This window comes from Hyperoodon ampullatus (genome assembly GCF_949752795.1).
Source record: "Hyperoodon ampullatus genome assembly, chromosome: 17".
Lineage (NCBI taxonomy): Eukaryota > Metazoa > Chordata > Mammalia > Artiodactyla > Ziphiidae > Hyperoodon > Hyperoodon ampullatus.
Window position 1 is genome coordinate 46,123,348 of NC_136930.1, and position 23,093 is coordinate 46,146,440.

Sequence of the window (23,093 nt, forward strand, 5' to 3'; positions counted from 1 at the left end):
CCCTCCGCGGCGCCGGGAGCCCTGTGACGCGTCAGCCGGCTGGACGGCTCAGCGGCTTCTCTGGGAAATTAGCCCCTGTTTCCTCCCTCCCCCCTCTGCGCCCCTCCGGCTCGCGGGACGCTGCCTCTGGGCGCTCGGAGCGAGTTCCCCGGACTCCCCCGGGGGGGGGCTGGGTCGCAGCCTCCTCTTTCTTCTCTCAGGCGGTGCGCGCACCCCCCGCCCCCGCCGCGGCCGTACACACTCGCGCCCCGGCCGGCGCGCCGCCCTCCTGCCCGCTCCCTCCAGTCACCCCACCCTTAGTCGTCCCCGCCACCTTACTCCACCACCCTCCCCCGCCGCTCCGCTCACTCCGCGTCCCGGCCCGGCCTCCCGCTCCTCGCTCCCTCAAACCGCTCACTTGCCAGTCCTTCGCCCCCGGGAAGAAGAAACATTTCTCGGAGCGCACTCTTTAGCTCTCCCTTCCCCCGCGCTCGCCCTCCCCTCCCCCCGCTCTTTCTATCTTGGAGGAGGGGGGCTGTCGCCTGGGATTGAAGGCCATTGATTTGTATGTATTTGTCCCAGCGCCGGAGGCTGCCCCAGCCGCCCGCGCGGGTGCCGCCGCCGCCGCCGCCGCCAGTGGAGTTGCCTCCCTGCTTCCCTAGGGTGGTTAGACTCCACCAAATATGTCGGCTCCTGTCGGGCCGCGGGGCCGCCCGGCTCCCACCCCGGCGGCCTCTCAGCCGCCTCTGCAGCCCGAGATGCCCGACCTCAGCCACCTCACGGAGGAGGAGAGGAAAATCATCCTGGCCGTCATGGATCGGCAGAAGAAAGAAGAGGAGAAGGAGCAGTCGGTGCTCAAGTAAGGACCTGGCTCCATCTTCCCGCCTCCCTCCCTGCCCTCCGCCCCCTCGGTCGCTGCCCTGCGGCCGCTTGCGCGCCCCGGATCGCCGCCCTCCCTCCCGCCGGCGGCGCCCGGGCCACGAGGGTTGCGGCCGGCGGCGGCCGCCGGGGCTGCTTTCTGGGTGTCAGAGCGCGGGGGTGTGTGTCGGGGAGGGAGGGCGCCGAGGCCGGCTGAGGTGAGGGTCGCGAGCCTTTGGGCGTTGTAATTTTCCCGGGCGTCCTTCTGGCTTTCCCCGCGGGCCAGTTCGGCTCCGTGGCCCCGGCGGGGCTGGGGCTGAACCCAGGCTCCGCGCGTCCCTTCTTCCTTCCCGCCGCCCCCGCGCGGAGGCAGTGACTGGGGCAAGGAATCCAATATGGCCGTGCACAGGTGCTCCCCGGCCGGGACCCGGGCAAAGGCGCGCCGGCCGGGGATGAGGGCGCCGCCGGGGGCGCCTCGTCGCCGCCTCCGCAGGGCGGCTCGGAGAGCAGAGCTGCCCACTGTCGTCGCGGGCAGGAGGGAGGCTATGCGGGCGAGGGGCCTAAGCTCTGTCGCGTTTCGGGTGGGTTTGCGGCCGCCGCCATCTTCCACCCCCTCCCCCTCGGCGGGTTCTAACACCCTGCACTCTGCTGCTCTTCCTGTTTGCAACTAGTAAATCTGTTTAATCCTGAAGGGACTCTGAAGAGACTCCAGTTCCTCCCATTACTGCGCTTTGGGATGCTTCCTACCTTGTGAAGTTCTACTATTCGTGCTGATAGGCTAGGCAGCCGGGATCTTGCCGAGGGTGGGACGGTGAAAGCAGCACCCAGGCACCCGCGCAGTTTAGCGGCTGTTTAACTTCAGCACCAGGGAACTGTCCGGACAGATATCTGTAGCTTTGAGACTCCTTTTCTTGTCAGTCTGGCAAAGAGATTGGTTTCTGCAGGTTTGCTTTTAAATGTTTTACGGTTATTTGATTTCTCAGTTACTACGTGAAAGAGAGTGCGCAGAAGATGTGTAACCCTTCTGATATTTTTCCAACTCAAATCTTTCATTTTTGCTTGAAATGCATTATTCATTAAGAGATTAATTTGTACAGTTTATATGCCAAAGGTGCGACAGTTATTTTCTGTGTTATCAAATATACTTTTCCCATATTCTCCACAGAAACACATAGTTGAAAGTGTAAGAGTTCCTCTAGGAGGGAACTAACACACTGACCTCTGATCATTAACTTTTAAAAACAGGTTGTTGCATTCAGTATTCTTTAGCACTTACAAAGAAACAATTCTGTCTATACATACATATTTGCATATTTTAATGAAAAATACTCCTTGAAATAATATAATAACAAATGTATCAAATATATTTACATGTCCAAGAAAAATACTAGTTCTCAAAAATATTGAAGCACTAAGAGAGCAAATGTGCTCCTAACATATTAACTGAAAGAAAGAATTGCTTCTTCGAAACTGATTTCTGGGTTTGAATACTTGTTTGGGAGTGTCATTTATTAGTAGGCTCGGGAAATGAAAAAGGTTAAGATTTGAGTAGCTTATTTCAACTAATAAAGAATAAAACATTATTTTAAAAAGTTTTTTGAGCATACTTCTAATTTTGCTCAACTTTACTATATATACTAACAATGCCAAGCTTTTTGATGACTTAGATTTGATGTTTAGATATATGAATCTGTATTTTTCACTATAATTGCTACAAAATAAGTATTTTCAAAATGATACTCAAATTTTATTTCTTTGACTCACATATTTAGATGTAGAATGTGTTTTTATTTTTTTATGGTATGCTAAATCATGGTACTTACTGGCTAGTTCACTATAGTTCCAAATCTATTTATTGTTCTAATATATAGAAATTTAAATGAAGTTTTGAGTACTGGATTAAGAATTACTCAAAATGAACTATATGTTATATAGTGTGAAAGGGTTTTCCAGGTAGGTACATGTGAATATACTACATTTCTATGTAAAACTTACATACTGTGCAAATCATATAAAGTTTGTGCATTCATATTTGTATAGTTTAGGTAGAAACAAGCATTCTCTACACATATAGTTATACAGTATATGAAATTACATTGATGAAAAATCTGTTCATATTTATTTAAAATATCTATTTGAATTTTTACCTGAGACTTGGAAGGAGTCATACCTCAAAATGATCTACGTGGTTTTGGAATTATTTTTGTATTCATTTTAACAAGAAGCTATTTGGAGGTTAAAGCATAATATATTTGAAACTTTAATTTTTAATGTTCTTTAAAATTACTTTTGGCTTTTGTAATAAGATAAGAGTAGGCAAAGAAAATGAGGAAAAGAATAGACTTTATAATAGAATGATAATAATGCAAGACATTGTTTTGAAGAATTTGATAATTTACTAAGTAATATATTTTCAATGTTGTTTATTAAGTTACAAATGCTATTTATAAGAAAAAATAATACTAATATTCTTCAATGATTACTATTTCCCATTAAGTTTTAGGGGCCATTTATCTGGTCATGACTACACTTTGTTCTCTTTAGTGGTGTCCATTTAATTGCATGTTAACATTTATTCTGAGAGAAGGTCATGGGCAGAGAGAAATAAACTAAAATTCAAATTCATGTCTGCTGCCTTTTAACAACTATGTTAAAAAATAAGTTTGCTGTGTGAAAAATTGAAACTGTTGCATGAAAATATTTTTGCATGATCTGTGAGTTTCAATATTCATGTTAAGTATTCATACAAAGTGGAGTGTGCATACCCAAGGGCATCATAAGATGATGTATTGGATTACAGGAAGAAAGTAATAAAACATATTTACATTTCTATTTGAAAAAGAAAGAAATTAAGCTTTACTAATACTTAATATATAGATTGACAGTGTGAAGATGCATATAATTTATAAATAAATATACATATTTTAAGAAGTTCATGCCTGAGATATTTTTGGTGAGAGAGGTGAGCGATCAAAACTGATTGAGACCACTGCAGTAATCTCTCTTCTAAGGAGCCTGAATAATTAAAAACTATTTATATTTATTTAATCATTAGCAATTTCTTCAAAGTCTAGCTGAATATCCACATACTCTGGAAGTCTGGAAGTCTTTGGTCACCATCAAATAATACCATTTTACGTGTGAGTGAGATATTAGGCCTTTGGAAGCATTTTTATATCTCAGTATATCCCTCAGTAGATCAATAATTACTTTTTTTATCCTTATGTAAATTCCTTTAACAGTTTTAGTTTGGATAACGCAATCTATCAGTAATATCTGTTATGTCCTTTTATTGATTAAAGTTTTTATTATTATTTTTTTACACCTTTATTGGAGTATAATTGCTTTACAATGGTGTGTTAGTTTCTGCTTTATAACAAAGTGAATCAGTTATACATATACATATGTTCTCATATCTCTTCCCTCTTGCGTCTCTCTCCCTCCCACCCTCCCTATCCCACCCCTCTAGGTGGTCACAAAGCACTGAGCTGATCTCCCTGTGCTATGCGGCTGCTTCCCACTAGCTATCTATTTTACGTTTGGTAGTGTATATATGTCCATGCCTCTCTCTTGCTTTGTCACAGCTTACCCTTCCCCCTCCCCATATCCTCAGGTCCATTCTCTAGTAGGTCTGTGTCTTTATTCCTGTCTTACCCCTAGGTTCTTCATGACATTTTTTTTTCTTAAATTCCATATATATGTGTTAGCATACGGTATTTGTCTTTCTCTTTCTGACTTACTTCACTCTGTATGACAGACTCTAGGTCTATCCACCTCATTACAGATAGCTCAATTTCGTTTCTTTTTATGGCTGAGTAATATTCCATTGTATATGTGTGCCACATCTTCTTTATCCATTCATCTGATGATGGACACTTAGGTTGTTTCCATCTCTGAGCTATTGTAAATAGAGCTGCAATGAACATTTTAATACATGACTCTTTTTGAATTATGGTTTTCTCAGGGTATATGCCCAGTAGTGGGATTGCTGGGTCATATGGTAGTTCTATTTGTAGTTTTTTAAGGAACCTCCATACTGTTCTCCATAGTGGCTGTACCAATTCACATTCCCACCAGCAGTGCAAGAGTGTTCCCTTTTCTCCACACCCTCTCCAGCATTTATTGTTTTTAGATTTTTTGATGATGGCCATTCTGACTGGGGTGAGATGATATCTCATTGTAGTTTTGATTTGCATTTCTCTAATGATTAATGATGTTGAGCATTCTTTCATGTGTTTGTTGGCAGTCTATATATCTTCTTTGGAGAAATGTCTATGTAGGTCTTCTGCCCATTTTTGGATTGGGTTGTTTGTTTTTTTGTTATTGAGCTGCATGAGCTGCTTATAAAATTTGGAGATTAATCCTTTGTCAGTTGCTTCATTTGCAAATATTTTCTCCCATTCTGAGGGTTGTCTTTTGGTCTTGTGTATGGTTTCCTTTGCTGTGCAAAAGCTTTGAAGTTTCATTAGGTCCCATTTATTTATTTTTGTTTTTATTTCCATTTCTCTAGGAGGTGGGTCAAAAAGGATCTTGCTGTGATTTATGTCATAGAGTGTTCTGCCTATGTTTTCCTCTGATTAAAGTTTTTAAACCTTGCCTTTCAAGACTAAACGCTTGAGGGCAAGAATAAAAATTTACCCTTCTTTTCTTTGGAGTTTGTGTTTTGCAGCATCCTTAACACCTGCACGTGGTAGGTACCTAGTAAGCAATGTTGATTTAAATTGTAGTAATGTTCATTAACAAGTAGTTTACCAAACTTGTTGGGAAAATGAAATTTTTGGGACAAAAGTACATAATTTATTAAAAGTTTATATTTTCCAGTGAGTGTTTATTGTTGTTTTTTGTTTGTTTTTGGTGTGATATTGTGAAAAAAAAATGTATGAGGAAAGCAAACCTACTGAAATCAACAGAAAAGTATTCATTCAGTAAATACTTACTGAGTTTCTACTATCTGCATATCATAGTCTTTCAGATGAGGTGTTTTTGCAACAAATTAGAAATTATGTGTTTCTTGACGTGTAAATTATCTTTTCATTCTCAGTTTAGATTTTCTGTTAATGTCAAAGGGATAATTTGCTCCCCCAATAAAAGAAGATGATAAGTAAAAATTTCCATGATAGATCAAAGTAATAATTTAGCTTATATTTAAAACATAGGTAAGCAGTTCTAATTTTTTTTAATAATTCAATTTTAAAAGTACTTTCCAAAGTCAATTTATAAACTCCTTTATTTAATAGGTAGCACATACATAATGTACAAAATTTCTTAGCTACCTGTTTCCCCTAGCCAGAGGCAACTGCTGTTGCCAGCATATTGTATACTCTTTCAGAAATATTCGATGCATGGGAGTAGATATGTGTGTATATCAAATACTGTGTGTCTGTATATGTAGGTATGTGTGTGCACACACGTATGGGTTTATATTTGTAAACATAAAGAAACACAAATGTGTCTTGCAGTTTACTTTTTAGGAGATCAATTCCATACCTGTGAATATATGTGCCTAATTCATTTTAATGGCTGTATAGTATCCCATTTTATGAATGTTCTGTAACTTCTTTAACTAGTGTCATATTCTTAGGTATTTACGTTGTTTCTAATTATTTTGCCATTAGAAATAATGCTGTGATAAATGTCTTTGTACATGTGCCATTTCCCACATGTGTGAATATGTCTCTGGAATAAATTCCTAGAAATGGGATTGTTTGGTCAAAAGGTCATAAAATATAACTTTTATATTTTTTATAACTTACATAAAATAAAAAATTTAAATTTTAATAAATATTAAAAAAATATTAAATTTCACAAAGGAAGTATGCATGAGTGACATATACTAGGGAGATTTTCACACATCCTTGTTAACTCAGTATGTGATAGTCCTTGCCAATGTTTTGGTGAAAAATATGCCATTCTAGATTTAATTGCAGTTTTCTTACTATCAGGGAGGTTGAGAGCCATTTACATTTGTTTAGAGCCTTTTGTATTTCTTTTTCTGTTTGTCATTTTTAGTGATTTGTTGAATCTCTTTGTCACCTGTTTTATGACCTTGTTTATACCTTTTTTTTTTACAAGTCAGGGTTTTTAAAAATGTATTTAAATTTATTACTTTTTATTTTATGGCTTTCCGGTTTTGTGATATGCTTAGAATGATTTTCCTCATTCTAATATTTAAAATACTACCATATTTTTTCTTATAGCTAAATGAAATTTTAAGTCAGATAAATGATGTAACAGTCATGAAGACTTAAATAAAAATCGTTATTGTACATGTAAATAACCATGGTCATTGCCAAAACTTGAAACTCTATAGTTTTTAAGGATTCAAAATGCATTCTAAAATATTGATTGGCATTTTATGAGAGAGTACCTAATAAATTCTTTATATATATTCTATATTTTAAAGTAACTAGGATAATTAAATAATATCTTGTTGACAATATATATTGATAAAAAATTGATTGTACAGTGTGATGAAGAGAGAGGTAGTGGAGGCAAGTGTGCTGGGCTAGCTGGATTTCGACTTGAAACTTTATTTTATTAATTGATAACTGTAAGTTCTTGCTTACATTATTAAACTCTCTGAGCCCGTGTTTCCTCATCTGTATTATCTGAGTAATAACATCTACCTTGAAGGATTGTTGTAATCAATATAGACTAGTTAAGTGTCCTGGCACAAATAGGTGTGAAATAAATAGTTGTTATTAACTGATTATAGACAGGAGTCTCTAAACCTTAATATCATAGCATTCCTGAGTGAAATTTGTCCCCCCTCCCCTTTTTTTGAGAGATTCTTTTCCTTGTCTACTGGGAAGTCAAAATATGCCTGGAGGACTTTTAGGTGACTTCATTATTTGTCTAGAAGGCTAAGAATGAGGAGAGGGAAGGTGATGAATTGGAAGCAGTTTCCTCAGCAAAAACCATTAATAAGGAGTCTGATAACTAAGGTGTAGCAGTGAAAATAATACTGACACCATGTTATTGGTTATTGGCAAGATACTGATTGTCCTAGGTGAATGTGAGGGAACTAATTTGTGGAAATTACATTGTGATTGTTCTTAGATTTGCCTGGATCAATTTTTCACTCTATTAGTAAATCAAAAATATGTATTTACTTATTTGTCTTATTCATATTATATATGAGGACTCAGAATCTTATCAGGTTAATCTAATTCTGAAGCATGGTTTTTAGAGTTTAGAATGCTCATCTCCTTTCCTTTGCCCTTTAAATACACACAATTTTTGTATGCCTGCCTCTCTCTCATCCTTCTGGCCTTAGCTTCAAATTTGTCTCCTTAGAGAGTGCTTTCTTTTATTCATCACATCTTTAATATTTCCCCAATTATTCTTATCAAAATTTACATTGGAATCTTTGTTTATAATCTGTGTACCCTGCTGGATTATAAACTCCCAGAGAACAGGCACCATGTCTGTCTCGTTTATCATTTCAGCCTCAGCTTCTAATCTAACACAATGCCTTACACATTGTAGCACTCAAAAATATTAGTTGAGGGGCTTCCCTGGTGGCGCAGTGGTTGAGAGTCCGCCTGCTGATGCAGGGGACACGGGTTCATGCCCCGGTCCGGGAAGATCCCACATGCGGCACAGCGGCTGGGCCCGTGAGCCATGGCTACTGAGCCTGCGCGTCTGGAGCCTGTGCTCCACAACGGTGAGAGGCCTGCGTACCGAAAAAAAAAAAAAAATTAGTTGGGGGAATGAATGAAACATTGGGAATTAAATGCTCACTTAGAAATTAAATGTTCATTTAGAAATTAAATGTTCATTTAGATAGTGCTTGCTTTCAAGGTAAAATTCAGTAATCTGAAAGAAAAAGATTTGCTTAGGTAGTAGTGCCCTTGTTTTTGAAATGAAATGTAAGTTTTAAACATACGTCCAGTTTTGCTTATTTTACTGGAAGCAAACACAGTATTTTTGTATGATTGCAGCTCATCTTTCTTTGGGACTAAGAGCATATCTGTTTTGACTAGAAACCAGAAGAATATTGTGATATATCATTTTCCATTTAAGGAATATTGCAAATTAAGGAATATTTTACTTTAAAAATGATTACCTTACTTTTAAAGCATTTGCAAATTTCCAGTATGTTTAACAGAGCTGAATGGTAAGAAACATACAGAATGTGTTGGTTAGAAATAATTCATTTCCTCCAGGAGCGGGCAGTCCAAGACCAGGCATAATCATATGAGCACATAAAGATGTAAAGTGCCATGAAAAAACACTGTAAAGTTGTTTTTAGCACATTATAACCATAGCAAAAAATATGTTAGATAATCCAGTGAGTAGTTTGTTGTCTCTTTGGTATTGTTTGAGGGTGTCAGACAGTTTTTTCTTTTAAAATCTCTAGAAATTTCACTCCTAGATATTAAAGATAGTAGAGACTAGAGGTATCAATACTTTTGTATTCTCTAGTCATGTAAGGAAATGCAGACATCTCTGGGTGTTAAAAACACTTTTAACCATTATCAGCTAATCCTTGAGGAACTCACTGTAAGAACCATGATAAACCACAATTAAACTATTGCATAATAAGTGCTAGGAGACCACTGAGCACAGTATATCTTGGCTATATTCATACAAGAGGAGTGCCTGATCCAGTCTTGGGGAGATAGTATCTAGGCTGAGTCTCAAAGGATGAGTAGATGTTAGCTGGGCAGAGGAAGATGTTGCGAACAAAAATACTAAAACTCCCACATCTCTCTCCCCCAAAACTTTACCTTTCATTTGTAAAAGAGAGGCAGGGAATGGTGGAGAAACTCACTTGAAGTGGTTCAGAAGGTCTGGAGCACAGGGTTTAAATGGAGGTGAGTTAGTAGAAGAGACTGGAGAGATGGCAAGGTTCAGAGTTGAAAAGATTTTACATGCTATTCTTTGGATTTGGATTTAATCCTGAAGGCAGTAGGGAGTCCAGGAAGGATTTTAAGCACTGGTGCAATATAATCAGACTTTTGTTGTCAAACTACCTCCCCCTACCACTTTTTCAAGTACAATGGGTTGATGAGAATACGTAATGCTAGAGACAAGGACAGTAGTTGGGAGACTCTTACAGTATTTTGGCTGATAAATGATGAAGATATGAAATAAGGCAGTCATGGTCGAGGTGGAGAGGCAGGACAGATTTTGAAAAACTTAGAAGCCCAATGGCCGTGATTTGACAACTGTGTGTAAAGGGTGAAGTAAGCTCTTAGGATGCCTGACTTGCTCAACTGACTGCTGTATACATAATACCTATTTGTCTTTGTCTGCTTATGTCACTGACGGTCAGCTCTCTGAACCCATCTAGTTTCAGGACCAGTGTTCTCTTGAGAGGGTGGTGGGGAAGTGGCTTCTTTTATTGTTTTAGTTATTTTAAAGAGTTTATAACATGAATATGAGTACTAGAAGTGACTACAACTTGGGATGTAGTGGGGGTAGGATGGGAAATAATAGAGCAGTAATAAAAAGGGAGAAAGGAAAGAAGGCAAAGAAAAAGGGGAGAACAAGGTCAGGACTATTTGAATCCATTCCTAATAGGAAGGAACCCTAATAAATATCTTTGCTTATAATGCTTTTTCCTGATGGATATATTAACGCCATGTAATCTTTTCCAGGTCTGTCTTCCTTTTATTGAACATTCCTTGCTCCCATTGACAATTTAGTCTCAGTGAATTTCTCACCAACTGGTTTTGTTTCATTCTTTGGGCGTTTAAAACTATTATGCAGTCTTTGTTGTATATGTTAGATTTAATTAGGACAAACTTCCTTTTTTTGTATATCTTCCTATATCACTTCTGAGGAAATTTTGGAAATGCGAGTGTATTTTAGGAAAATGTAGAGAGGAGATTAGCTGTGGAAATTACATGTTGCAGATGATGAAGATTCTTTTGCTCTTTATATGATCTTACTGAATTATTGCAGAATTTATAAGTTTTGTTGGATTTTGTGATGGGAAGTTCTAGAAATAGGATTAGAGCTAGGATTATAGAAAGGGAAAAGTTGAGAACAGGTTTAGACCTAGGAGTGATATAATATTGTTTCACCTACTCTCTCTCTATAATTGTTACCAAAAAACTGGTGGGCAACTACATAGTATAAGTTAAGCTAAGAATGAACAACTTTTATATAGTTTATATATTATGAACATGTATTATATCTATATTATATATATACATGTCAAAAAGCTCTAATTTATATTTTCCATACAACATCCTGCAACTAGGCTTCTGGGATGCTAAAACTGGGAAAAAAGGATACACTAAATAATATACCTAGATAGCAGAATAACCACAATGGTGTTTATTGGTATTTGATGCTTTGGTATTGTTCAGTTGACAGATGGAGATGATGCCCACATCTGTCTTGTTTTGTTGGCATATGAGGTGTCTATTACAATTGTTGTAATGGTTTGCTTCTCAGGCACATACATGAAAAATCTGTTTAATCACATATCACATCACACATAATTCCTTTTGACCGAAAGCTGAAATAATTAATTAATGCTTTTATTGGCACGAAATTTTTTTTTTGTCAAAAATGAATTTTGTGGTGGAGGTAGCTAAGTGTTCATCAAAGATTTATATTCCTCTTTCATAGAGTTGTTGCTATGCAGTAGCTGTCTAGCCCTGGACTACCTTTTCCAGCTCCTCTTGTATCTAGGTGGGTCCGTGTAATAGAGCTCCGGCTGATGATTATCCTCTCCCTCTGCCCCCGAACCCCGCATTAGATTTTACATGAATAAGAGATATACTTCTGTGTTAAGTCATTGTGATTTTGGAGGCATATCTTTCACTGTGGCTAATATCACCTAATCTAATACAAATTCTCATATGATTACTGCCTGTTATTTATTTAACTTTGGAAAAGCTTTAAAGTTCACATCTGCACTGGTCGAATCCAGAAGTACTTCCACGGTATTGAATTTTACCATCACAGGCTGATCTCTCTTCAACGATTGTCTGGTCTAACCTAACCTAAGGCTTAACTCAGTCATTGATTCTTGAATACATAATTTATCAGGAAATGTCTTTTCCACCTGTTTGGTGACAATTGGGCTGTATCCCAACTGAGGATTTGTTATTGAAGTTTTGGGAAAGTACTTATACTATATCTTAACAGAGATACTTGCTCTGGAAGCTAACATAGCATATAGACTTAATGATGAGAAAGAAAAATTCACAACGCTAAGGATCCATTTTAGAACAAATTGAAGCTTCGTGTTAAAAGTTTTGCAGGTTGAAGGCTAGTGGTTAAACTCCATCTCCAAACTCTTAAGGTTAGGAAGATTTACAAGACTAGGAGGTGAATTCTTTTTTTTTTTTTTTTTTTTTTTGCGGTACGCGGGCCTCTCACCGCTGCGGCCTCTCCCGCTGAGGAGCACAGGTTCCAGACGCGCAGGCCCAGCGGCCATGGCTCACGGGCCCAGCCGCTCCGCGGCACGCGGGATCCTCCCGGACCGGGGCACGAGCCCGTGTCCCCTGCATCGGCAGGCGGACTCCCAACCACTGCGCCACCAGGGAAGCCCTGGGAAGTGAATTTTATAAGACCAGAGGGAGATATAGTTGAATGTTGTTGAACTTTACCACTGCATTTTACGTATTTTTCCATTCACTGCTCCAGGTCTACTCCATTTTTTTTTCCCACTTTGCTTTGTACTTTAGGAGGCTGACCTCTGTGGATTGCACCAGCAGGCTCCCTTGTTCTCTGACCTCCAGGTGGGTTCTGTTGATGTGAGATGTTGACAGATTGGATGGAAGGAGAATGAGGTCAGGTTATTTGTTCCCAAGTTTCCTCCATACTAGTCTGGTGGCCCTCTTAGTATAGCTATTTTTCTTCTGGTTCTGGAAATTGTTTCCCACTGTTGCTAGCCCCCATACTGCACTGTCCCTTGTTGGTTTCCTTAAACCCTGCCCACACCTTTGTAAAACAGTCCCGTTATTAAACTCTCTTTAGTTACTCTGTTTGAATATGCCATCTGTTTCCTGCCAGGACCCAGACTGACACACCGGAGTTCAGTAAAAATTTATTGGGATTATGAATGTGAATGGACCATGACTTTAGGTATTCACAATCCACTTCCTTCTACGTAATCACAGTAATCTTTTTACGAATCCCTCTCTGTGTCATGTTCTTTAACACTCTGATTGTGCACATCCTCTTACTTTACCTGATATGCTGTTTTGTGCCTAGCTCCATTGCTGTGAAAAGATACATCTCTCTGATGTATTTCTGCCAGTTGGGTGTCTCTCCTTTCAATTTCCATAGCACTTTGTAAATAATTATTTTATAATGTTTCAGATTTTCAATATCAGTTACTAATCTCTATGTTCTTCTTAGTATAACAGGTTTCTTTGATGTCATGGACCAAGTTTTGATCATCTTTTTATGCCCACGGTAGTACCAGGCACGTAGTTGTGAGTCAATAAACATTTGTTAATAAAACCTGGAGGTCATGGGAGTCATTCTAATTTCCTCCCTCTTCCTCAGCCCTCAAATATAATCAGTTACCAAATCCTGTCATTATTATCTCCCAAATATCTTTGAAATCTGTCTCTTTCTCTCCATCTTCATTGTCACTGCATTGTTTCATGCCTTTACTATGTTTTCCTTAATTATTCATTTCTAAACATGGATCTTTTCTTCAGGTTCACTTCCTGTAATCCAACCTCTGTAATAGTACAACACTCTAACATACAAATTTAATGTTGTTAATATTCTTCAGTACCTCCCCATTGCATTTATGATATAGCCCAAACTTCTAGGTATATCATAGAAGTCCCTTTGTGATGTTTTATCAACCTTTATATCCTGGCAGTCTTTCATGAGCACTGCCTGTTTTGACTGTATCAAAATATTTGAAGTGAGTTCCCTATTTTTTTTTTTCCATCTTCTGTTGTAGTTTAGCATATACTGTTCTCTATGACTAGAAAGCCCTAGCCACTTTTCTCTGGCTAAGTCCTCCTAGGTCTTAACTGAGATTCATCTCAGGTTTCCAACCTTTTGGAAACTGGGTTAGATGACTCTCGTTTGTGCTCTTACAAACTCTTGTTATATACTTCTATTATATACATTAATACTACATTAATGCTCAAGCCAACATTTATTGAATGCTTACTGTGCTGTTGCTATGCTCTATTATATATGCATTATCTGATTCAGCTGCTACAACAATCTTATGAGATAGTTATTATTTTCCCCAGTTTTACAGATTAAAAAAAACAAAGACTTCAGTTATATGCTCAGAGTTTTCAGTAGGGAGCGAGGATTTAAGCCCAAGCAGTCATATTTCAGAATTTGTACTCTTAATAACCACACCTTATTATGTTATAGTTGTTGACTTCTTCCTCTTTTCTGATAGATTGTAGAAAAAGGACAGTGTTCCCAGTGGGTAGTCCATTGTAAGTGGATATAATTTTTTTTTGAATGAATGATTAAATCTGGCACTACCTAACTGACAGAGTGGATAGCTGCTAATACCTCAAGAAATGATTATCTTTAGGATTTAGTGGTCGCATTTGTAAGAAGTTTATTGTTACTTCTCTTGGACATGAGAGCTATTGGTCATGTTGCATGGTATTAAACTAACAATCAAGTAGTGGGCAGCAGATGAAAACAGTTGAGAACAAAATACATTTAATAAGTATTATTTTTTACATTTAAAAAACTTTTCATTTAATAAACATTTATTCAAGGATGTGAGAGATTTATTTTTTTTTTTTTTTTTTTTTTTTTTTTTGCGTTATGCGGGCCTCTCACTGTTGTGGCCTCTCCCGTTGCGGAGCACAGGCTCCGGACGCGCAGGCTCAGCGGCCATGGCTCACGCGCCCAGCCGCTCTGTGGCACGTGGGATCTTCGCGGACTGGGGCACGAACCCGTGTCCCCTGAATCGGCAGGCGGATTCTCAACCACTGCGCCACCAGGGAAGCCCGGATGTGAGAGATTAAGCCACCTTTTGCTGGTGCACCAGTAGACACTGTTTTTTTGCTATAGTGTTGAGTATTTTTCTATTTGAAATAGTAGTTAGCATTTTAGAGAATTCCACCAACAAAAAAAATTCTCTGGACAATAATAATGGTGGTATTACAGGGGTAGGAAGCTTTGAGGACAAAACATCTTTGTTAAGACCAGGTTCAATGTCTAGAATATGAGGTGATGAAGTTGATTTCTAGATGATAAAGAATATAAAGAATATTAGCATATGGTCAGTGACCACTCTTCAAATATGTTAACAAGAATAAGGTAACGTGGTAACAAACTTGAGCCAAAGAAATGAACCAGAAGGTGTGTGTAAGAGCTGCTTCATTTGAGGTAATCTATGGCTAAGATTTCCTTAAAGAGGCTTTACCCTACCTATACCTCATGTTTAATTTCTTAAAAAATTTCCCCCTTACTTTGTAATTATGTTCTTAATGGTAAAATTCCAGTATATTTTTTGTTGATATGATAGTGAGAGCGTAGAGTACTCCTAGAGATGCGTTGTTGTGGTACCATTGGTCGTCTTAGCTGAGATCTGAGGAGGAATGTGTAAAATTGAGGAAAGAGAAGTGGAAATCCAAGAGTATGAGACTAGTGTTCACTTTTTATCTTAAGCCTCTTCCATATAGGGTTTTCTTTGAATTTGAATATATCTCTAGACTTGTAGCAGGAATTGAAGGAGGGAATTAATATTTCTTCAGTGCCTACTATGTACTAGGATCCAGGTTACAAAGCTTATGAGTAACAGAACACAGATCTGTACCTAGATCTTTCTAACTCCACAACCCAGTCTCTTTCCATCACATTGCTGTTTAGTCTTATGGAAAATAGTTAAGATCCTGGTGCTGAAGCACTTGGACTCTGGAGTCAGACAAGCTTGGGTTTGAATCCCAGCTCTGTTACTTGGTAGTTGTGCACCTCAGTGTCTTTATCTGTAAAACGGGGATAATAATACCTACTTCATAAGCTGTTATGAGGATTGAGTTTACATTTATAAAGCTCTTAGAAGAGTTCCTAGCACATGATAAACATCATGTGTTTGTTAAATAAATAAATTAGCTGAAAGAGGAAAGCATTGATAACTGGAGAATATCAATCCAGTTTATCTTCAATATATACTTTTACGAATCCCCAATATTTTAATACCTGTTGAAAAGACATTGCTACTTCCTTTAATAAAGTATGACCTAGATCTTCCAAGGTTATAAGTAGTATCCCTTGTATTAATTAGTTTTCTACTACTAACAAACTTAGTGGCTTAAAACAATACAAATGTATTATACAGTTCTGTTAAGTCAGAAGTCTGACATGGGTCTTACTGGACAAAATCAAAAGAACTGGCTGTGTTTCTTTCTGGAAGCTAGCAGGGGGTGTTTCCTTGCTCATTTGGTTTGTTGAAAGAATTCAGTTCCTTGAAGTTATAAGACTGAGATCCCCATTTCCTTCTTGGCTATCAGCTGAATGCTGTTTTGACCTCCTAGAGACCTCTCTCCAGTCTTGCACATAGCCTCCTACATCTCAGAACCATCAATGGGGCATTCAGTTCTTCTCAAGATGCCGTCTCCTTGACCGTTCTTCTGTCACTGCCTCTCTCTCTGTCCACAGCTGGGAAAGATTTTTCTCTTTTAAGGATTCATATGATTAGATTGGGCAAACCCAGATATTACAGAATAATCTTCCCATCTTAATCACATCTCTAAAATCTCTTTTATGTAAGGATACACATATTCACGTTCCTGGGATTAGAACGTGAACATCTTTGGGCAACCATTATTCTCCTTACATTTCTATAGTAAGTGCCACTAGATATAAGTTTGGATATATGTTTTTATAAAGGAGACATTGAGCTACTCTTATTTTTAAAAATGTACTTTGTATTCAGAGACACAAATCCTAGAATGGTATCTCTGAAATAATATTTTACAATAGGTTTTTTAACCTATTTTTTTACCTATTTTACAATAGGTACTTTTCCATAGGTTTATTATGCTTTATTGCCCTCAAATTACTGCCAATCTGCTCTTCACTTTTCATTTATTTGTTTCCTCTTGAATTAAAATACTGCTCAAATGGGAAGTGGGGTTGGGGGGTTGGGGGCAAGCAGTGAGAATTGTTCTTAGCTCTGCACATAAAGAACACTTAAGTACTCTTCCTGAGTAGTCTTTTCCGTTAATAATTGGATTTATTTTTATAGATTGAGGAATAAATAAATTTGCCATATGACTAACATAGTGAAGAGTTTTTGAAACCTTTCCAAATGCAGCATTTTCATTATCTGATGGCCATTTTAAAAGACTCAGTATAAACTTTATATTATATAAGAGTAAATAAAGATTGGGATTTAATCTTTTGACGAGAATGTAGTTTCTCTTGGCATGTTTGGTTGAAGAGCCATTTCTTACCCCACAATAAATGTGCTTTCATATATTATTTTTCTTTCTTATAATTTTTAGCCAAGAAGTCTGATTTAATGAAATGATATAGTATGTAGTATGACTTAAATTTTATGTCTGGTTAAAATATAATCTATTGTTTTCACTTTAGTACATAAAAGATTAAAAGTAGCTATGATATAGCTAGAAAAAGAAAATAACCAAGGCTGTCCTTCAAAACTACTAACACAAATTCATGTTTCAGCATATGTTTTTTTTTTTTATATATATGTTAGTAATTACCATTCTTTTTTTTTTTTTTGGCTGCGTTTGGTGTTCATTGCTGCGTGTGGGCTTTCTCTAGTTGCGGGGAGCAGGGGCTACTCTTCGTTGCGGTGCACGGGCTTCTCATTGTGGTGGCTTCTCTTGTTGCGGAGCACGGGCTCTAGGCACGTGGGCTTCAGTAGTTGCAGCACACATGCTCAGAGGTTGCGGCATGTGGGCCCTAGAGTGCATGGGCTTCAGTAGTTGTGGTGCGTGGGCTCTGTGGTTGCGGCTCATGGGCTGTAGAGTGCAGGCTCAGTAGTTGTGGTGCACGGGCTTAGTTGCTCCACAGCATGTAGGATCTTCCTGGACCAGGGATTGAACCCGTGCCCCCTGCATTGGCAGGCAGATTCTTAACCACTGCACCACCAGGGAAGTCCAACAAATAGTTTTATATGTTGGAGTAGACTAGATAACAGAGTCCAATCAGGAGACAGAAACTACAGTAGTAATTTGAACAGGGAAATTTTAATATAAAGGTTTATTAACTTGTAGCAGAGAGCAGCCACCTCCTTTAGGGCTGAGGCTGAGTACTCAAGGAAGGAACAAACTTGGAAGAGGTCCCTTCCCCCATGACTAAGGCTGAAATTCAGCCCTTTTTGGAGGTCGTGGCAGTGTCCCATTGAGCTGCCACCAGCTGAGGCAAGCAGGCAGGAAATCATCTGTGGGGATGTTGGCTGCTGAGAAGATGGCTGGAGTGTTCAGGAAAGTCCCTCACTGGGGAGCCACCCATGGGTGTCCATGAAACTTGTTGGGATACTGCCTGATGGGATGTTGCTGAAATTTCTGGAACGATGCCTGTTGGGGTGCTGTTGAAAAGTGCTAGGAGAGTGAGTGCCACTGGGTATCCTGTAAGCTCCTGGCAGCCAAGCATCGAAGGAAACACTACAGAACTCCCAGAACCAAAGAGAAAAGCCCCTTCTTCCTTTTGCTCTGGCTCCCTCTACTGACAAAACTTAACATTGTGCCAACTGGTAAAGGAGAAATGGTCATAGAGTCCAGATCCAGTATCACCAAGTAGGACAAAGAAGGATGGATTAGGAGCTGAGAGGCAATACATGTATAAGTTTACGGTAGGCTATGCTGTCCTCAAATATCAGTAGCTTAAAACAATATAGGTTTATTTCTTTTTCATGCTATATGTTTTTTCTGGCTCAATTGGGGCCTTCACTCCATTGTCAACTCGGAGAGCAGATGAAGAGAGAGACTGGTGAATTGCAAGTTGTCTCTTAAAGTTTCCTATCAGAAATATGTATATAACTTCTGCTCACATTTCATTGGCCATACATAGCAAGCTACGTGATCATGCCTAACTCAGGGTAGAAAAGTGTAATCCTACCATGGATAGAAGCAGAATCAGAAATATTTGTTGAAAAATATAACTACCACAGGATTGACAGGATTGGTATTAGAAAGTTTGTCAATCCCTAGGATAATTATTTATAATTCTGCCTTTAAAAATTGTTTAATTTGCTTTGTAGTTTTTAGGAATTTTAGTGAAAAATAGGATCAACATAAAAATTGATGGTGCTCTTAACTTCAGTGACCTCAAATCTGACAGTGACCTTACTCACTTGTGTAAAATAGTGAGGGTGAAACATATTTAAGCAGCAGGAAATATATTTTTTGAAGGTTAGATACAGACTTTACTTTAAAATTTTGCATTTAAAATTTTTATATTAGCTTATGCTTACATGATATTACATGAAATATGAAATGTCTTTATGCAGAAAAAGTTTTTTCATTTATGGTCAGTTTTGGATAAGGAATAAAAAACAAGATTTGGGTATCTGGATTAGAGTCCTGGCACCATCATTTACAAGCTATGTTACCTTGAAGAAGTCACTTCAACTCCCTAAACTCTGTAAATGGAGATAGAAAACACAGGTCCAAAATTCCTTAACTGAAACTTGTTTTGCCAGCTGTATTTTATAATGCAGCTATTTTGGATTTTAGAAATGTAAAGATGCATATACCATGGAAATGTGTAACTCTCAGCGGGTCAGGACAGCAGCCCCTAAGTGAACACATTTATATTTCTCTAGTGAAACATGAATATTTACAAGTAGGTTAAATAAAGACTATATAAAGTCTCATGCTAATTCATTCAGATCAAGAATTTTGGCACAGACTCACAAAAAAGTTCTGTTTTCAGAGCTTTTGGATTTTGGAATCATGGGTAAGGAATTAGAGTCTGTAGTATCTTTCTCATAGGGTTAAGGTGACACTGTAAATGAAAGTGCCTGTGAGCTATAAATTGCTATAACATGTTAATTATCATAATCACAGTGGCCATTGATGTTATAACTGTCACCAGCCATTTAAAATATTCCTATATTGCTAGGTGCCTGAAAGATGGGAAGAAGGGATGGAGTGGGAGAAGCTAGTTGGCAGGGGTCAGTTGTACAGGGCCTTGTATGAAGGACTGGTATTCAACTGATGTGTACCAGTACAGAGATACTAGTTATTAAGATATTGAATCACTTACACGCAGATTGGTAACTTTTATTGGAGAATGTTACCTAATGATGTTGTCCAGTGCAATGTGTAGGGGTGAATGACATGTCCTAGTAACGTTGCTGGTGTGGATTAATGTGGTCCTTGGAAGGCACATAGTGACTGGAGCTGGAGCTTTAGTGCCTGCCTAATACTTCAGCATTTCCTGTTGTTGGAGGTAATGGAACAGGCTGCAGTGCACGTAGTTTCTGTGGCACCATTTTTTGGGGGAATGTCCTGAGGCACAGGGGTTTCATGGGAAACACTAGCATCCATATTGTATGTGACAGTGACATGCAGGCAGCATGCCCAGTTGCCTTACAGCTGCAACAAAGTGCTGCTGGGTACCAGGGACTAATGACTGTCATTTTAATGAGAAAGATGTTGGGAAAAGCTTGGTGTGGTTCTAAATATCAAATCATGGCCCCTTTAAAGAGATTAAATAAACACTTCTAAAACTTAACAAATGATTTGGAAATTGTTAAAATGACTATGTGTATAATTTATGGTACAACTCTTATTACAGTAGTGCCCCTTAATCAGCTGGGGATACGTTCCATAGCCCCCAGGGGGTGCTTGAAACTGCGGATAGTACTGAACCCCGTATGTGCTGTTTTTTCCTGTATGTAAGTACCTATGATAAAGTTTAATTTATAAATTAGGCACAGTAAGAGATTAACAACAATAACTAAAAATAACATAGAACAGTTATAACAGTATACTATAATAAAGGTTATGTGAATGTGCTCTCTCAAAATATTGTACAAATTTAATGCTTTTTCCATCTTAACTTATCATTCAAGTGGCCATAACTTTTGAAGTTTGAGGTGCGACAGCAAAACGAGTGCAAATTTCTTCTTCCTTCTTCACAATTTCACAGAGAATTTGATCTTACAGTAAATCTTAGCAACCTCAGCATACAATTTTTTTCTTTCATTATTAAGTTGAGAACTTTCACCTTTTCACTTAAAGGAAACATATTATGGCTTCTCTTTGGCATTTACAAATTGCCAGCATCGCTAGTCTTGCGCTCTGGGACCATTATTAAGTAAAATATGGATTATTTGAACAGAAGCACTGTGATACTGTGAGAGTTGATCTGATAACCAAGAAGGCTACTAGGTGACAAAGAGGCAGGATGAGCTGGACAAAGGGATGATTCACATCCTGGGTGGGACAGAGCAGGACAGCTTAAGATTTCATCACGCAGTTCAGAATGATGTGCAATTTAAAACTTACGAATTGTTTATTTCTGAAATAAACATTTTCCATTTAATATTTTTTGACTGCTGTTGACTGTGGATCACTGAAGCTGCAGTAAGCAAAACCGCAGATAAGGAGGGACTACTGTACACAGTAAGCATCTATAGCTTATTTGGAAAAAAAATTTATTTATAATTTTTAAAAAACTTTATACAATTTTTAAAAGTTACTTTCCATTTATAGTCATTTCAAAATATTGACTATATTCCCCATGTTGTACAACACATCCTTGATCCTATCTTACACCCAATAGAAATTTACTTTTAATGTTAATTTATGTATTTATTTGTATATTAATTTTATATGGTTGTATCAGTTGTTAAATATTTAGAACCATCTATACTTGTATGCCATGTTAAGAAATTTGAGTTTATATCACTGGCATGTTTGATTGCTGTGAAAGATTTTGAAGTAAGAGCATGTTAGGGCCTGTATATTCATAAATTCCATTGATTTAGTGTCAGAAAATCTAGCTAGTTTGAGAATTCTCACAGTGTGTTTCCACCAGTATTGCCACTGTCTCGTATTCTGAGATCTTGTGTTTCTATCCTAGATTTGTCCTCTGTATAGTTTCAGAGTACCGTCTTAAAAATCAAATTTAAATCATTCACTCCCTAGTTTAAAGACCTCTTTAGCCTTCCTCTTGCTTTGGATAAAATTCAGACTCCTTACTTTTGTACACAAGTTCCTTCACAGTCTCTCCCCAAACTATCTTTCCAGCTCATCATCCACCTTTCCCTTTTATAGATCTTTTCTTTTAGCCATAAGATTTTCACTGTTCCTGGGGCTCTGAAGTAGGGAAAGGGGGACCCTCTTATAAGGGGAGCATATATGGAATATATGATTTAGTGAATTAATATATCATATATACTATGTATCTTAAATGTTTGAGATTGGGAACAAATCAGTGGTGCTTTCATTTAAAAAGTTATGCTAAAACTATCTTTTTCTTTTTTTAATTAATTATTTGGCTACGCTGGGCCTTAGTTGAGGCATGTGGTATCTTTGTTGTTGTGTGCGGTATCTTCACTTGCGGAGTGTGGGATTTTTAGTTGAGGCATGTGGGATCTTTAGTTGCGGCACGCGGGATGTTTAGTTGCAGCGTGCGTGATCTTTAGTTGTGGCATGCGGGATCTAGTTCCCTAACCGGGGATTGAACCTGGGTCCCCTGCAGTGGGAGCGCAGAGTCTTAGCCGCTGGACCACCAGGGAAGTCCCTAAAACCATCTTTTGAAGAGACTCACATACCACTAAGGACATAAAACTCTCATTACTCATTTTCTTCAGCTTCAATAGGAAATCTTATGGAATTGTTTTGGAACACATGCTTCCAATCTGCCACCAGATTTTGCAGCAGGAATTTATATAACCATGCCATAGCTCAAACTGTCGTGAGACAGTTTACCATATGTTTCAATATTTCCAATGTTTTCAAACACTCTCCTCTTTCCCACCCTTTCCAGTTCACATTTCTCAGCTCTGTCCCGGCTTTTACCCTATAATTCTCATTCATTTCTGTGATTCATGAGTAATCTCTGTTATAGCCTTCCCGTTGAGAGTCAGTTCTCTAGTGTTTCTCTTTTCCTGGACCCTTTTCTAGGCTATTAACATAAGCAGTGCTTTATCCTCAGTTAGCACTCTTGATTCCTGCTCTAGGTTCAGCAGTCTAATCTCAGTCCTTTATGGCTTTGCTACTTGTCTTTTACCTCTGTTTAAAGTAATTAGAGTCAGAAACATTATGATTTAGAGCTGGCTGGTTCCTTTAACAATATAAGATGGAGTTCTAGTAAAAATTTCCCTGTTATGGATCCTGTTTTTGTCTGGTTAGAATTTAGGG

The 23,093-nt window shown here is 38.4% G+C and overlaps 1 protein-coding gene across 14 annotated transcripts in view; it reads left to right on the top strand.

Annotated features, from left to right (window-relative positions):
- Positions 1–662: 662 nt before the first annotated feature.
- The window catches only part of RIMS2 (regulating synaptic membrane exocytosis 2), a gene marked incomplete at both ends in the record, with an annotated part of 562,776 nt that continues 540,345 nt past the window's right edge, over positions 663–23,093 (top strand). For all 14 annotated transcript variants that reach the window (XM_079722698.1, XM_079722697.1, XM_079722700.1 and 11 more), the window contains one exon: positions 663–838. In XM_079722698.1, the coding sequence (XP_079578824.1) occupies positions 663–838 (176 nt within the window). The remainder of the gene's footprint in view (positions 839–23,093) is intronic.